The sequence below is a fragment of the Sparus aurata genome, chromosome 20, assembly GCF_900880675.1.
Source record: "Sparus aurata chromosome 20, fSpaAur1.1, whole genome shotgun sequence".
In the NCBI taxonomy this organism is placed as follows: Eukaryota; Metazoa; Chordata; class Actinopteri; order Spariformes; family Sparidae; genus Sparus; species Sparus aurata.
In genome coordinates, this window is record NC_044206.1 from 7,801,120 (window position 1) to 7,819,157 (window position 18,038).

Below are 18,038 nucleotides of genomic sequence, written 5' to 3' on the forward strand. Positions count from 1 at the left end.
GTTTGATTTCAGTGTTTTCTGATAAATTCAGACATTTGACATTTTTCCTAAAGCATAGGTTAAGCAAACAGGTTTCATTAACTGTTTGTGTTTGTGTGTGTGTGTGTGTGTGTGTGTGTGAGACCAGTGTTTCATGGCACTGTGAAAAGATAAAAGGATAAGCAGTGTCAGCGGGGAGGTGGTACATTATGATCTGTGTCCACATGCACATACGCACGCACACACACACACACACACACACACAAGGAACAGGCCTTGCTGCGTCTCTGTTCCAGTAGGAACACTGTGTTCGGTGCAATGTAAAGTATAGGTCTACCTCCATTACCAAAGAGCTGGTGAGGAGTCCCTCTCTTTTGTCCTGTGACAGTACATATAGTACATGTGCGTTAATAGCACATAAGTAGGATATTAACCATGAGGAGAGCAATCAGTTGTTTTTTTGAGAGGTCACACCACATGCAGACTCACAGCATTCAACAACATGTCTCCCTCGGACCAGTACATCCGGGTGACACGCGTAACAAGAGGCCTTTTGTATTAAAGGCAATGAAAAACAAGTACATTGTTTGCATTTACCTGACACACATTTCCCTTAAATAACAGTTTCGGGTTTGGCATGTGGGGTTGGTGATATGCAAATGAGGCCACTAAGAAGACAGAGTTGTTTTTCTTATTGGCAAGTATGACATTTATGTAGATCAAGTTCATTTTAATAAAAAAAATATATACCAGATACTGGTATTTGAAAGATGCAGTTTTTGTGTTGTAGAGTGCTGTACTGATTACTAAAACAACTTGCTATATGGAAAGGTAGTTTAGGATTATCTGACTGCTTGTGTTAACTAATGAAAAAAAGTAGCCATGTGCATAGGAAAGAAAATACTGAGATGCATTCAGGACTGTTGTGCATTTGAGTTACTGATGATTTAATCATAACACGAGGTCACTGATGATTCACTGAAGGACTGCTGTTCTTAGCAAGTTATTCATATGATTCTACTTCAGTGTGACCCCAGCCTCTGAAGCTGTGTGGTGAAGTGAACCGTCTTTCCAGAGTAAGAAATGTCCTGGATGTGACCACATACAAGTGCAGCCTCTTCACAGAACTGCATGCTGTACATGTTGTACCGCAGGTTAATCATTGGGACAGACTGATGGGTCATTTCATACCGCAAAGCAGTACACAAGGAGCACTAATAACAGGAGCACCTCTCACTGCTGCCTGCACGTATTGTAAAAAGAAAAAAAAAAATCAATCAAGCTTTCTCCTCGCTCACCATTCTTGAGGAGGAGTGGGAATGGAGGGGTAGTGTGTGGGTGGAAAAAACATGACTGAAGGAGTTATTGTCATGAGTGATTCTTCTGACCAATTATTTTTCAGACCGCTGAATTGATATTTTTGTCTAAGATTAAAAAAAAGAAAAAAAAAACATGTACATGCTGACCCCAATTTCAATGAGAACGCTTAAAGCCTCAGACATTCATGTGAAAAATACGTCAAATGACTGCAATTAATTTGAAGGTGTGGCTCTGAGTGACAAACTTGCCATACAGAGATTTACACGACTCGGGTCATGAGAGCGTTTTAGTGTCTCATTGTTTTGTTTCCACAGCCCGCAATGTTTGTTTCAGCAGGCAGCTTTTGGTGAAAAGCTTTTAGTGACCCAGTGCACACTACCTGCACAGCACAAAAAGGCAGGAAAAGTTAGCAACCACCTGGTTAACATAGCGTAGCATTTTGCTTGAGATCAAGACATTTCCCAAAGGAGTTGGTAGACAACAAGTCATAGCTGAAAGAGGATGAATATTGGACTTACATGCGCAAGGTACCATAGACACAATTTGAAAATGAATGTTGAAGCTGCTTTGTGTCTGTCCGACGGTGAAATTAGCAAATCTCAGTTGACACGTTTACCATATAAACTTAAAAGTTGATAATGTGCTAGTGTATTTTTGCAGCCCCTAAGTCCCACCACTCTCATCAGCCTCATTCTCAGACTAAGTGGCTATATGTTTTTTGCCTAAGGCTCTGATAAACAACGTTTACACTACCTGGTGAGAAGAGTGAAAGATTCAACAGTTAAAGAGGCTTGATCAATTAATCGACTAAAACTTTGAGATTAGTTGTCAGCTATTATATTAATCACCAACTATTTTGATAATTGATTAATTCTTTGTGGACAAAACAAGACATTTGAGTATCTCATCTTGGCCATTTTTCACCACTTTCTGACATATTACAGAACAAACAACTAATCGATGAATCAAATAAACAGAACAAAATTTAAACAATCATTAGTTGCAGCCCTGCTTTTCATTCAAATTGAACCTTTTTGCACTCATCAACGTCAGCACGAGCTTGCTAAACCTCCAGCACTTTCAGAAGCAAGGTGCCAGCACAGCACAAGCAGCGCATACACAGCCATGTAACAAGGCAAAAGCATGACCTGCTGCAAATGATTGAATAAAACGTATTTTGCCAATACCTTTCATCAAAATGTTGGCACCAGAAATGAACATGTTCTTTGGACCAGGTGTACAGAGACAAATACACAAGTTAGGGCCCAAATGAGACGTACATCAGCAGTTGATTGAGCCCATGTGATAGACATACGAACAGAAATATGAGAAATGGCGGGATGGAAGGGAGACATCCATCATATGTGTCTGGTTTCTTTCTCTACCTTGTTAAAGACTGCAGAATAATCCAAGGTTGTCTTACCTAAGTAAGTTCCATCAGTCCAAATGCTGTTTGCTTTAATAACCCTCATTACAACCACTTACTGCCTATCTTCCAAACGCAACAGGCACAAAAAGCCAATTAAGGATAATGTGCAAGGCCTGACACCTGACTATTAACTGCACATAACTGACTTCTCTTTCGCGTGGAGAGAGCGGCTGTGTGATGAGCTGGGCTGTGCAGGTGTGATGGCAGACTGTGTCAATGGTCGACTCAGTTACCACTAAAGGTTGGTTAAATGACATGGTGAAAATGAAACGCATACACCTGCTGAGGCAGTGAAGCTAATTTAGGAAATGGCAAGTAAATTACACCAATTTTAGACAATAATCGTACAGCCAGCCAATTGTATTTACTCTAGACGAGGTCATTATAACATGTGGTTAACGTCCTTTACTTAATGGCAGCGTTATGTAACACTCCTTGCATCTTTTTAAGTGTCGGCATGGTTCAGTCAGTAAACCTCATTACTGAGGAAGGTGAAACTTGAAATTCACAACTACAGTCTGCAGAGCGCTGGATAGTGGAAGCACATCTGATTGAAAACTAAAAAGAACCTTGTCTTTGTGAAAAGGGACGCTCCATGACCACCTCTCTTACAGTGCACTTCAATCAACACAGGCAAAGCAAATAATGGGGTGATACAAAGTAGTAAAATTATGAAATGTATTATCTGCTAGATGTTATTCAGAATCAGTCTTGCAGGGTTTGAGACTAAAGGACTCCTGCTGTCCCGGGGATGATATCAAATGTGTTGAACAGAGATGTTCTCTGGAACACAAGGTTTTTTTCAATGTGTAGGTGATGATTTCCCCATGATAAAGCATTATTGTGAAGAACAAATGTGTTTTGAAGTCACAGGAGAGAGCTAGTTAGCTGTTAGCAGCCGTCGAGCAGCAGAGTCCTGTGCTGGGCAGCGGAGTACTGCGGCGTGTTTAGCTAACGGAGAGCTAATGTAGCTGAACAAAAAGCAGGACTGGGAGTGTCTGCTCAGAAGAACATGTAGCATTTAACAGTGAAGTGCAGTTTAATATGACAGCACAGCAAGTTCATTTCTTCTTCTTGTTTTATTGCTTCTTTCAGTGTTTAATGGCGATTGGCAAAATTATTCCTGCTACTCTTAAGTAGCACAATTTATTGGAAGGTACTATACTGTAAACATGTTGGACGGTTGGTAATTACAGTGTGTGCACACCAGTAGGTTGCTTGCCTACTTTATGGAGGGTTTAATCTAACAACAAATTAACAGAATTAAATGTACCAAAGTACTTAAAGGGACAGTGTGTAACGATTTAAGTAATTTATTAACTCAAATCAACGTCTTCGTTCATAAGTAAGTCCTCATTGGTGTACAATTACCTCTGCCAACACTATGACTTATCCTCCTGAGCGAAGAATTACCCTAACCTTACCCTAATATCTGAATATACATAGCACGGGCAAGCTCTATGGAGGCCGCCATGTCTTTCCGGTTTTAAAAAAACTATGGACTGCCGAGAGGGACACAAAGCACTACGTGGTACTACGTAGTAAGGCTAAACGCGTTTTTGCTCAGAGCCAGCTTGACTGCGGAACTGAGAGGGAGCTTTTTAGTTATAACCTCTAGTTTTATTGCCTTAATAACTAACTACATCTTTACCTCATTACTTGAATCAGTAGAAATACTCGACGCTGTTGGGAAAGAGTCCATATTTTGAAAATGAGTTTCTTGTCCGTCAGGGCCACCGTAGCTTCCGGAACGTCTCCAACGTCTTCAGAGCGGGAGGGGTGAGCAAAGGAGTGTTGCAATGTAGAACCTCACAGCTAGATGGCGCTAAATACTTGATATATTACACACTGTCCCTTTAAACTAAACCCAGTTTGGAGGTAAAAGTACCTTATTCGTAATACCTTTAAATACTTGATTCTCAGCCTTCATCTATCCACCAGGTGCACCAACCATTCACTGAGAGTCAGTCGTGCAGCAAACTCCCACCAATTATGCCGTTCTGTGCACCTGGCCAAGCTATAAGCACCGCTGCCAGGGATTCTGAACATTTCTGGAGTTGACAAACAATGACTCATTGATCAACTTGTCACGGTAAGCGCTGATTACGCAAAGCCAAGAACAATAACAGCTTTGCTATTGTTTTTGGCCGCCGACAAAAACAAACCAAAAAAAAACATTCTCAATTAAACTTTATATTTGATAACTGCATAATCAGACTGCTTTCTCAACAAGCCAAGAAGTCTACAAAAAATCCAGCACCAAAGTTGGTAAAAAAAAAAAAAGAGTGAAGACACACCGAGGCCTCGCTTATCTTACATAAGGGTGGGGCGTCAGTCGTAAACGTACTCGGAAATCAACACTACCCATCTGCAAGATGGAATATGCCCACGAACGTTGGGGCTAGTGTGGGGATGTGACAGGGTCAAGGGTCAGTAAGCATGCCAGCCGCAGCAGGGACGAAAATGGCGGGAAGTTTTGAAATGAAGCCAAGGTGTGCCATCTAGTGGTATCCTCCAGTTCTACACACAAAGTATATAGGTAACAATGTGAACAACTACGTTCAGGAGCCGGAGCTGGTCGTCTACACAAACACATGATTGAAAAAAAGCAAGTATATCTACGACCTAAGCTGGCTTTTCACCTTCAAAACAATACAATTATGTACAAAGTTGACTGTACGCAATTAAAATCCAATCAAGTTTCTGGACAATTTTTACTTTCAGCAACCCTAGGCAGCTATTTATGCTCCAAAACTCAATGAGCTCACCTGACAAAGTTTGTATCAAGTATACGAGAGACTGTATATAGTTATTTAGTGGCTACAATATCTGAAGTATTATCTGCAGTCAGTCTTACCACATTCCAGAAGAGAGGGTTGAAAATGATGGCGATCACAGCGATACAAAAGTTGGAGTCATGAAAGTTGATGTGTTTTAGGAGTTCTTCCATCCATTTCAGGTCCATCTGGGAGAAACAGCCAGGTGAAAATGGACCATGAGGAGAAAAACAAACATAACGTACTTTCAAAACACAAATTATTCCAAAGATGCATCCTTTTAAATGTAGCTTGCTACGTATGGAAAATGTGTTAAAAGTCATCAGAGGTCTGCACACATTTTAACTGCAAAAGAAAATGCTTGTTAATGTTTTTTTTTTTCCCACCATTTTTCTATATTTGAAGTATTTTGTTTGTGCATTTTCATTTTGTGCACAAAGTGCAGTTAAACATAAGACATAAGTGCACGGAAATACACTTTTTACAGAGTCTGTATTCAAACTTACTCAGTTCATTCAGTCATTATCTTTGTACGATTTTGGACTTGTAACCGTCTTATTTCACATGCAGATACATCTCAGTTAGATTTTAGAAGGATAGAGAGTTTCAGCAGATTAATCCATCTTTTATTCCTAATGTACTTAACATTTGCTCCAATTTGACCACGGTATGTATTGCCCAATTAGTGCATTGTATAACTACTGTTGTGCTGCTGTATCAAACACAGAACTGGCTTTTGTACAATATTCCCAGATGGTGAACTAAAGAAAACTGGGGCTTTTTAAAAGCGAGGTGTGCCGCATAAAGATTCATTCTAACGGCTGACAAGAGGTGGAGCAGCACACACTGGGGGGATCTTCTGTGGTTTTTCAGCATATGCCTGTTGACGTCATATATGAAGGGCTAACAAAGTAGGTCTTTGAGGCATAATGTCCCAAGTTTGTTTCATGCCTTTTAAGTGTTTCAGGGCCGATGATACTTGCCCAAAGTATGCCCGTACCAAATTTCAAAACATAGACCAATCAGGACAAATATTGCGTAATTTGTCCTTATCTTATTAAATATAGACTTTGGGTACAAACGGGGCAAATTAAAGGAGAATAAATAAATGCAAATGCATAAAATGGTTGGATAAGCAGGTGACACTGGTTGGCCTATATTTAGGACACAGTAATGGCACTTTATATTTTCTTTTTCACTTTATATTGGAAATACAAGTTAAAAAATGTGTTGTTGTTTTTTTTAAAGTTACTTTTATATTGCGTTATGATGACGTGGCATCGTGTTGCTGGGGGTCAACAGTCGCACAGAAGACTTGCAGAAAAGCATGCTTTTGTTTTGAAAGAGGTCTGAGCCGGATGTTTTTGAGCTGTCAGGAGCTCAGAGACGAAGCGGAGTCGTTCGTTCGGTCATTTCGGGACACTGTCGGCTCGTCCAAGCAGTTACGCCGATTCGTGTGACACGCCGACATGCAGAAACGCTTCGCACTGAATAGTTTTCGCTTTTACCTTCGAGTAATCGATGTTGTTGAGTCCTCCGCAGCAGTCCAGCAGCTCAGAGTGTTTGTCCCCAGCAGCGGCGGTGTCGCTGTCACTCATTCACACTGAGTGACATGCACTTATGTACACATAGGCTGTGTGTCGGGGGAGATAACGGTTAGTTGCACAATTTTAAGTGCAAGGTCTTATTTTTCGGTGAAAGAAAGGTGCAGTGGCTGTGGAGAACTACACATGTCCAGATAACCTTTAACCCCTCTCAGTGCATTCTGGGAAATGTAGTCCGCCGGTCCCATGTGAGAGAATGAAGCCATGGATCTGTTTCTCACACAAGCGGCCAGAAGCGAAGAAGTTCTCATCCAGAAAGCAACTACAAATCTACAATCTTTGGACTTGCTGCTACACATGATAATCTGCAGGATTTATTTTCCTTTTCTGCTGTAGTTCGACATTTTGCATTCAATAAATTGTCTATCGCTCCACAGCGACACCTGCTGGCTGAAAGTATCCAGGCTTTTCAGGGATTCAGTGATTTGTGGAAGACAAACCTCCAGCACTAACACTGATAAATATGTATTATATTTAGATTCAGATACATTTTTTCAATCATTAAATGTATTGACATGAAGTCACAATTAATGGATTAATATGTGATAGTAGTGATGATACATAAAAATTAGTAAATAGCATGATAGATATAATAAGAGAATCAACACCACTAAGATTGAAATCAGAGGACCCTATCATTCCCAAGTTGATTGACAGGTCTTTAAGTACACATTATACTCAAGTAATGAATCTAGGATCAGCTACTCACAGCTCACTTGTTTGTACTGACTTATGTAATTAAATATATCTGCTCGGTTGGAGGTGAAAATAAGAAATCATAATTAAATCTAATGAAATATGTCCTCCCCCTGCTTCTTCTATTTTCATAGTTTCTCTTCTTTTCATCTTCCTCCTGGCTCCTTTTTATTTTCTCTTTTCTCCCTCTCCTCTCCTTGGTAGCTTATTTCCCCTATTTTCTCTTCCCTCCTTTCCTTATTGATCCCTTTTCTTCCCTTCCCATCATCTTCTTTCCTCTTCCCTTTTCCCCCGGCTCTTAGCCTCGATCCCTTTCTTTCCTCATTCACCCTCCTCTTCTCCTCCCTCCTTCCATTCTCTTCTCTCCTTTTCCATCCCCTTCTTCCCTCGGTTTCTCTTCTCTTATTCTTCCTGCCCTCTTGTTCCTTATTTCCTCTCCGTTTCTGCTCCCCTTATCCCTGTTTCTCCTCCACTCCTTTGCTCTCCTCCTTTTTCCTTTCCTCTTCATTCCTATTTCGACTCCTCCTCTCACCTTCATCCTTTCTTCTTACCCCTCCTTCAATTACTTTCCTCCTCCATTCTCCTTGTATTGTCCCCCGCATCCTCCTCCTCCCCCCATCTTCTTTTTCTCCTTCCCTTCCTTTTTCTTTTTCCTTACTCATCTCCTTTATTGACTCCTCCGTCCATCACTTAGGTGGAAGCCACCCCATGTGGAGGGAGTATTGGAGCGAGCACGTAAAAAACCCAGCGGCTCCCTGACTGAGTATACTGTCCGCTCATCAGCCTGCGAGGAGCTGAGGACATCATCATGTAAAACAAGACGGGCATGACATCCAGCCTGCAGGTGAAGATTACGGCAGTAATTGAGACTCCTTCCTCAGTCTTCCTCACCTCTCCGCTCGCTGCTTGAGCCCCTGCCACCGAGCAGATTCAAACGAAACGAGGAGTGCACACTTCAACCAGAAGCTCAAATGAATGCAACCCCAAAATCCATTTTTATCTTTTGTATAATGCCCCTTTGTTTCATACCATAACAGCCAAACTGTGTCACTCAAAGTCTGCAAATTGTCTTGTTGCATTGTCTTGTTTCTTTTTGAGCTATTATTGTGTTCAGGCTCTATTTATCGACAGAGGCCGTTCTGTATGGCTCCCCTTTCTTCCATATAACCTTAAATATTCCCTTGGAGCATAATTGGTTTAAAACTTTCAAAGGAATAATGGTCACAAAGCGACATGCTAGAGCAAACAGATGTAGAAATGCGTAGAAATGGAATGAAGTAATAATAAAATAGCGGAGTCGGACAAAGGCGGCCAGGGGCAGAAGTATTGAAAGTATGAATACAATAGAAGTGCCTGTAAAGTGGCAATTATCAGTACTTCTATATTAACAGTGAATCATTAGTCTACTTGTCATCTATCATCAAAACAAATTCAGCTAACTGCTGAAAAACAAAGTATTTAGCAGTTAAAGGGGCAGATATTTCTCTCAGGTGCTGGTGGAGACCAAAAACAGAGCAAAAAGAGAGTGAATGGCGGAATTACATTTGCCAGGCTGCAAAAAAACAAGTTTGCAAATAGCACTTCTTTCACTTAGAAAGTTAAGGAGAATATATCACTGTCTTTTCAATAAACTTGCTGTATATTTTCCGGCAGTAGGAAAGATCGTAAGGTATTTTGTTATGTTTCTTTACATCTATTTTGTTTGCAACTAAATGGACGTATCGGTCTGCTGTCTGTGACATCCTCTCCCCCTTCGATTTCCACATCCCTATTGGACAAATGAACCACTCTATTCAATGCTGATGGTATGTACGGATAATAACATGAATGAATGGACTAAAATGGGAAAGCAAATACATGGCTGTATTAAAAACAAAGATGGAACAAACAGAGACATTTTATGAATGATTGATTGCCTACATTTGTTTTCAGTTTTATTTTTCCTGGGTTTAACGGCATATTGATTTATTTATCTGTGTATTTTGGCATTTCTTTACATAACCCTTACATCCCTTTGACTCTGTGTAGAGAAGCTGGCTCATCTTGAATTTTGACCTTCATTGGTGTTTATAGTACGGGCGACTGGGAACCTGAACCCTAGTGTGCAATCTCTCTTTCTAACGCACACTAACATGATGCATTTTTTAATCTAGTCCTGTAGCTGATTTTTTTGTGTCTTTGCATGAAAATGAGGAACAGCGGGAACTAAATCTCTTACGGCTGCATAGTTGCTCCCATGCAGATGTTGCTGACACCTGACCTCTTTGTACACATGGTATGTGAAAGGTCAAGATATTCTTATTCTTACTCGAGTGATTACTACAATCCCATGTTTGTTTGTTTTTAAAGGCATCTGAATCACTTATTTATGCGCACATGTGCATGTTTATTCATGCGCAAGAAACCACATAGTGTAAAATCAAATGTTTTCCAAGACCTTGCAGTTACATTCTGTATATGTTAAGTTTGCAGGACACACAAAAGCACCCTTTCCCACTGACAGTTAAACATTCACACGGCTGACTGTGTTTGCTCTTCTGTGGATATGACAGGAAGAGCATGTGTGTTGTGTTTTCATTCACACTATCAACACGTGCGCGCACACACACACGGGATCAGAAAAAAGACCGCGACTGTGCACACTGTGTTTTTAATAAGCAGGGAGAAATAATACGCAGAGCAGTACGACGCTGCTGATCTCGTGATTCTCCGCACTGACGATTTCACTCACTTCCTCTGACTGGGAGGCTTTCAGCTTGTAGTGATGCTGTCATTTTAACACACATGAGGATAAGACTGCTGTCAGATTGTCCTTCTCATGCTCTCTCTCTCTCTCTCTTCATCTAACACTTTAAATCACTATACCGAAGCCTGCGAGAAGTCTGTTTCCGCCCTCGTCCTCTCTTTCCCTCAGATGTGCCTGCGACACACATCATTACCCAAGCCCCGAGTCTATCACTGAAGGTGGATGGAAACACCGTTGAGCTGTTGTCAAGGTGGAGTAGAGAGTAAACATCTGTTACTCAATGTCACTCTGGCGATTGTGCTTCACAGGTAGAGTTTGCAAATCACTGGTCAACATTGAGGCAGGAAGAGGCGACATCTTTAAAGTTATAATCCTAAAGACTGTGGATCACCGGATAAACATTCTATTTTTATTTCAGCAACAGCCATTCATTTTATTTATAATCAGTATTCATGTTTTTTTGTTTTTCCAATTAAAGGTGTTCATTTTCCACAGGACATTCGATAGAACAGAGGAGCAATAGAAAGCATTCTGACCAGAAACATCACAAACTGGCATGGTCCGTGCGCGGCCCAGGACAGGAAGTGGGATTAAAACTGCCCAGAAACTCACTTGTAGCTATCTATACAGCATCAGTGACGTCGGTAAAGTTTAATATTCAAAAAGTTAACCATAAGTTTGCAGGACAGGATGCATGTAATGCAGCGTTAAAGCAGATTGTGTGATAATTGCAGAGTTTCGAACAGAATCAGACTTTAATTGTGGCGGTGGCTGTCCAGCTGGGATGCCATGGAGCATGCACACTTGAGACTTCCGCCCACTGAGTTAGCTTACTTCCGGTTTTAGCGCTGAGCTAACTTGTATGGGGATAAAATGTAATCTGGCAGTTCTTCTAAGACTCTCCAAATTTTATTCGACCGAATTGCCCAAATTTTGACAGTAAAACTGGTAATTTCACAGAGTTGTGAGGCTTTTATTACTGTTTTACAGAGCAATCTTTAACAGTGTTAGCTTGTGGGAGAAATTACACGGCTTGGCGACGGAAAAAACTGCCTTCAAGGCCTGGCGCTCTTTGTGGGGGCTTGATCTCGAAGATGACGACAGCCATCTTCTTAGTAGAGGAAGTTGTAGGCAACTGCGTTAAATAGTTCTCCTCCTCATCTTCGTTGGTTTAACTGGTGGACTATCCACCATCCACTGTATCGGAGTATATAACACCATGCTACTCACTGTCTGGTGCGCCTTCTTGAGAGAGTGAGAACAGGACTCCCAGCACCAAAAATAGTGGCCAGCGTTGATATTGTGGCGGGCCGCCACAAATGGATTAATGTGTGGGAAACACTGCATTGACATCACTGTTCACACTTCACTTTCCAACAGAACCGGCTAAGCCAAAACATGATTTTTTTCCTAACCCTAACCTTGTAAGTTTTGTGCCTAAATGCAACCAGAACAAACACAGCGTTGACACAACACATACTTGATAAGAACACAAAGAAACAGAGAGGAGAGGGGAAAACAAGAGAATCACAGAGAAACATTAAGTCTCAACAACTTCATGGCTTGGTGAAATTTCCAGCATCTGTTTTGTCGACCGGGTTTAGAGTAGACCTTTGACTGTTGCAGAATTAATCAAATGAAACAGAACAAACAAACTTGGTGCAAAAGACGCTCTTTATAAACAAACACACAACCTGAACGCGACCCGCACGCGTTCGCCACGCACGCGCTCGGGTAAACACCATCTATCAAAACAGCGTCATTTCCTCCAGCATCCTCTCCTGTTTCCATCAGACGCTTTCATGGCGGGCGAGACGCAGGCAGAGGCAGAGAGGGCGGAAGAAGGAGCCCAAGCCCTCTGTCCTGAGCGGAAAGCACTGAATCATCAGAGACAAGTAACAAATGCGCCTGATGTTATGCAAAAACACACACGAGAGAGTCGGAGAAGTGAAGTGAGACTCATGCAGTGCACACGCAGGCCATTCACACACCTAATGAGCCACTCAGAGACAATGTCATGATCAGATCTGTCCATGCCGCGGAAATCAGGATTAAAGGGAACATTTCAAACTTTCGCTTTCTTTTTAAAATATCTTGACACACTGCTTTTTATGACACTATAACTGAATAAACAAGCTGTTCAAGTGGTGGGGCCTCAGTTTAGGTAGGCTATTGTTAATGCTTAAATGAGCACACAATTAAAACACAGAGAGAAGAAAGCTTCAGACTCAGAAGTGAAGGGAAACAGACTTTACAAAACTAAGCTGCCCAATCCACCATTTTTTTTGCACGTGTTACTGTTGTGAAAGCAGACATGAGTATAAAGCCTCACCGCTGACACACAATTTAATACTCGGGAAACCTTTTTCTTTTTCAATTTGTGACACAAAGAAAAAATGGGGGAGATTAGGCAGTCGCAGTAAGTCTCCGTTTTTTGTGATTTATGCGGGTTGTTTTCAGGATATCTAACCGGACATTGGACTTAATGTGGGTAAAGAGGCCAGGAAAATGAGCGAGGGATGCATTTGGAAGACGATATCAGAAAAGTCAGATGACGTGACTGAAACATTAACGGTCACAGGGTCCAGCAGACTCGGTGTGCTCTGTTCACTCATCCATTTGTTCAGTGTTCGGGAGGGCTTTGAGCACGTGCGGTGTCCTCGCGTGTTCTGTACTCTGGGTATACCTGCTCGTCCTTTTCCAGTGTTAACTTTAGCGAGTCTGGTGTGCCGCAGACAATCAACAGGTTCATGAAACTCGAGGGACCCACGAAGAACAAAGCTACCATATATATGTACTGCTGCAGACAGGGGAATGTGAGAACTGATGTAATCCGCCAAAGGAGATCTCGAACATCTTGGCCTAAACAGAAAATAATCAAGCTGTACTTGACTCTGGCTAAGAAAACTGATTTATAATTGTTTGGCCACTTGTGCGCAGAGGGACACATCATCAGCTTCTAAGGTAATATGGTGAAGCAAACACTATATATCCAGTAGGTACTGATATCAATATTGCGCCTTATTTGACCTCTGTCTTGGTCTTAACCACCTCCTAAAGGAAATATCTGTCTGTTTAGCTTCCCAGCTAGTCTGACTCTGTCGTTTTACTTCGAGCGTCCTTTTCTGGTTGCGCCCCTCCAGTGCAGAAGTATAAAGAGGGAGAAAAGTCCAGGTTCAGGGTGGTTGGATGGGTCATACACTGAACTTAGTGATAAGTGAGTGATTTCTATGTTTTTAAAGATGTTATGTAAGTTGATATCCTAAATGACGTGACTTGTAGTCACGTACTTTCAGCACTTCCGTCTCTTTTAGTCTAAATCTTTTTCGAAAACCTTACCAAGATGATTTGGTGTTTAAACCTAACCAAACCAAGACTGTTTGACATTAAGTCTGTTGACAAGCTTTAAATTAAAAGTCTAACTGGACTTTGCATATTATATATTATTGCCAACTTGACCAACAGGTCCAAAACTGACACAGAGCCAACTGTGGGCGACATATTTTGAAGCTTAAATGTACATAGCATTAAATGTTATAGCCAATGCTAAGCTGCCGGCTAGAGCGTCAGGGCCACGCTGGCTCGCATAAGGTGTCTCATCATTTATTATGTCAAACAGAGATTATTTTCAGTTTAATTACCCTAATATAACCTGTTAGGTATTTCCTAAATCTAACTCAGTAGTTTATTTCTCAAATCTTAATAAGTATTTTCATTGCCTAAGTCTAAATATACTTAAAAATACCTGAAAACAAGAAAAAAAAAATCACAAAATCTAATGGTAAGTAAACCATAAAATAAAACTCTACTTCCCCGCTGGACATGGACTGACAGCCAGGAGTCATCTACCTTGTCCACTTGGCCGACGCACAATTTAAACAACCGTAGCTTCGAGACTTACCTTTCCAAAAGGTTTTCCAACAGACAGCTTCTCAGAAAGCCACCCAGACGCTCTCACAAGGCAGAATATCACTCTCCATGCTTATAGATGGGGTTAAATACATAGGAGCCGCATTGAGAACTCTACACTGTTTTTCTGATGAGCTGAGATGGTCACAGAGTTCGCTGAAGCGGGCACTACTACGTCCTGCTCCATTGTCAGCGTTTATGTCACATGACTAAACGCTGGCTGGAGCTGGATGGGAAACATCATTTACTTCATGACCAATACTGCAGAGAATTCACCTGAATCGAACACAGACACTCCTTGTGTGCCAGTGCCGGCTAACATTAGCTCACAGCTAATATTCTGAAGTTTGGCTCTTGACTGATTTCTGACCCAAGAGCAAAAATAATCCTGATATAACTTTCTTTTCACTCTGTGTTGTAAAGTTGGAGTTAGTCGTTCCATTTCGGGGCCGTATTTAGCATCATAAATCTATTTGTCAGCTGCCTATCCACCCATCTCTGCCTCCGTACACATGGCCACCAATGATCCATTCATACATCCGTACACAGAAACACTCAGTCTGCAGTCATCCTCCTTCCACCTGCAAAACTGATCCAAGCTCTGTTTGCCTCATGGTCATTATGTCTGTTGAGCTGGTCTCTGCCGGGCACTTCATCGCACGGTGTCAGACCAGTGCGATGGAGCTCAACGGCCAGGAATCAGATAAGGCAGCACAGGACACTGATAAAGATCATCGTCTTGTTTATGTCTGAGACAGCTCTGCCATCACTGTCGTCAGTTCAACCCAATTAGCACTGATGAGAATGTGTAATCCTAAGACCACATCTATTTGGAACTGCGCGTCTCATCCAGTGAGTGTTGTCAAACCAGTTGTTACTTACGCAAGAAGCTCATCTACGGCAATTACGCAAAGGACACACTGATCCATACACACACGAGTGACTTACAGTAATATTTGACCGTGTATTGTTTGTCAACAAGATGTACCGACAGAGTATATACGTAATCTGACCGGAAGGGCGTCACTGGGTTAAGCATATCAATCTTATGATGTGTAGTAATGGATGTTGTTGTTTTGGTACAGGAGGTGGAACTCACGTGTTTCCCACTCGTCCTCTTTCTGGTTGGCAAGTAAACAAACAGAGGAAGCTTCATTAGATTTTAAATGGCGACCTGCTGCTGCAGTCATGTAGTGAAGGCTAAACGGGAGACTTTATTCACACTGAGGTGTTTTATCAGTATCAACCCAAACCTCTCCCCACCATACCGGTGACAAGGGGAAAAACACACGTGTAAATCACGGTGACAGGCGCGTGGCGACCGCATCAACAACAAAACAGACATTTGCATAAAGAGGAAACAAGTGGCGCATTAAAACGATGATGCAAGGAAGACCTTCAACATCATGATTATAAGAACAGTAATGAAAGCAGACGGTAAGGAATATACCAACTCTGCACGTGTACATCAGCCTGCGCAGCCACGCGTCATGCATAAGAAGTAAGTCGATAAACGTCATACAAACAAATGAATGATTTCCAACGCCTCACTGGGAGAATATGTTGACCCCGTCTGCCCGATCACTGACCCTGTGTCTGACTGAGGTTTGTGCGAGTTAGAATCTATTAGTCCCTCGCCCGTTCAACACGTGCTCGGCACAGGTGATCCGGCAACGTGAGGAGTTAACAGGACCCGGTCATAGGCCTCCTGAACCGCTAACACAATCACAGGGGCCGCCCTGATAATATCAAACATGATACTGCTAATTTCAAAATGTGGATGGTTAAATGATTATGTAATTTGTGGGCCGGACCACAACATCCATGAAGAGGGGCATCCCAGAGCAGATGACGGTGCTGCCAAGCAACAGTAAACATCCACCTCCAGTTGTCACAAGAGAATAGAGAACCAGTGTCGACCATGTTGACCTTCTGTTTTTTTTGTTTGTCCCTAGTGCTACTAAACTGTGAAGTTGCTTGTATCGACCTCTCTGCCGATACACAAACCATTGTTGTTTGAAATCAGAAATCAGTATGCATCTTTGACCTTCCAGTTCCCCGGCTCAGGGTCTCTCTATGGGTTCTCTGAACTGGTTTTCAGTTTCGGTTAAATGCCTGAAATAAGATCTGTGATAACATGGGGCTTAAGATACTTGCACGTCTTGTGATACGACATGAGTTACATCATTAAATGGGAGCGGCTGTGGCTCATTGGGTAGAGCGGGTCGTCTAGTGATCGGAAGTTCGAATACTGGCTCCCCCTAGTTGCATGTCGAAGTGTCCTTGAGCAAGATACTGAACCCCAAATTGCTCCTGATGAGCAGTTGGCGCCTTGCATGGCAGCCTCCGTCATCAGTGTATGAATGTATGTGTGAATGGGTGAATGTGGCATGTATTGTACAGCGCTTTGAGCTGTTGTTAGACTGGAAAAGCATTATAAAAATGCAGACCATTTGTCATTAAATGTCCCACAATTTATAGAAATGTTACTAAACTCAGACTAGTCCATCTTTACAGACAAACACTGGTTGCTCACTATTCCAACTTTGCGGCTAGATAAACAGACGGATGAACTATTTTGAACAGGCATACCACTTTAGCCTTCGGACGCACGAGGACGACCTATGACGAGGGATCACGTTCCACCCGTTCCCCCCCCCAACCCTCTTTCCATCTCTCCCTCCATAAACTCTCATTTCCACCCCCCCCACCCTCACAGTGTTAATGAGGCGAGCTTGCAATTGAACTCTGTGTGTAAACAAAGAGTTGCCTCGTTGTCGACGTGGATCGATGGAGCTGATGGTGACATGTGCGGCGGCAGATGATGGGAAGTGATGAAGACCTCTGCACACGTCTGGGCCCATGTGGGATCGTTAACTGTCACACGAGGGGGGGAAAGAAAGGCATGTGTCAGTTGTGGTTTGGCAAGCTCAATCGAACATGAACTGAAATTCTTTTAATTACTTTTGAATAAAGTATGATTCAACCAGAACTGAGCTATGAATAGTGCAGTCGTTATTACTGCAGTCCTCGTTTAAAGATGACACTAGCTTGAGGGGGTCTTGACATTTTACTGCCACACAGACGGCCCCCAATTATAAATCTTAAAGATGAAATCGTGTTATGGTCACACACCATGGAATATATTGTCCCATTAGGAATGATTGTGATGGAAGGAGAAGGCTTCTACCTGTTAATCTTCTCCCACATTGTCACCAGGAAACATGCGTCAGCTCTCTGTGGGAGACTCTCTTCAGCCGGCCCAGGGAAGGGGATAAACGGGCTTTTTCTAATTTGATTACAGTAATTTCATGAGTCTGTCAATGACACGCCTCTGTCGCGGTGACGGAGGCTGGTCGCAAAAGAGTCTTTCATTTTGGCTGCCAGTCTGAAGAACAGAGTGAGTCACCGAGCACACAGCGGCGGCGTCCGAGCAGGCGGCTGGTCCGTCTTTATTAGCAGCTCTACGGCCTCACGTTTATATTTCCTGTCTCTGTCTGTCCGTCTTCACACACAAACATACAGAAATAAACATAAAATATGCATTTCCCCTTTTCAATCATTACATTATGCCTTTA

The 18,038-nt window shown here is 42.2% G+C and overlaps 1 protein-coding gene across 2 annotated transcripts in view; it reads right to left on the reverse strand.

The window, feature by feature from the left end:
- The window catches only part of pemt (phosphatidylethanolamine N-methyltransferase), a 61,706-nt gene extending 54,347 nt beyond the window's left edge, over nt 1-7,359 (reverse strand). Inside the window, exons 1-2 of one of the 2 annotated variants that reach the window (XM_030401264.1) lie at nt 7,014-7,338; nt 5,586-5,693 (exon numbers count right to left, since the gene is read on the reverse strand). In XM_030401264.1, the coding sequence (XP_030257124.1) occupies nt 5,586-5,693; nt 7,014-7,103 (198 nt within the window). In that variant the 5' untranslated portion in view covers nt 7,104-7,338. Of the gene's footprint in view, nt 1-5,585; nt 5,694-7,013 lie in introns of both variants that reach the window. The other variant, XM_030401265.1, reaches the window with a different exon arrangement.
- Between the last annotated feature and the right edge of the window lie 10,679 nt (nt 7,360-18,038).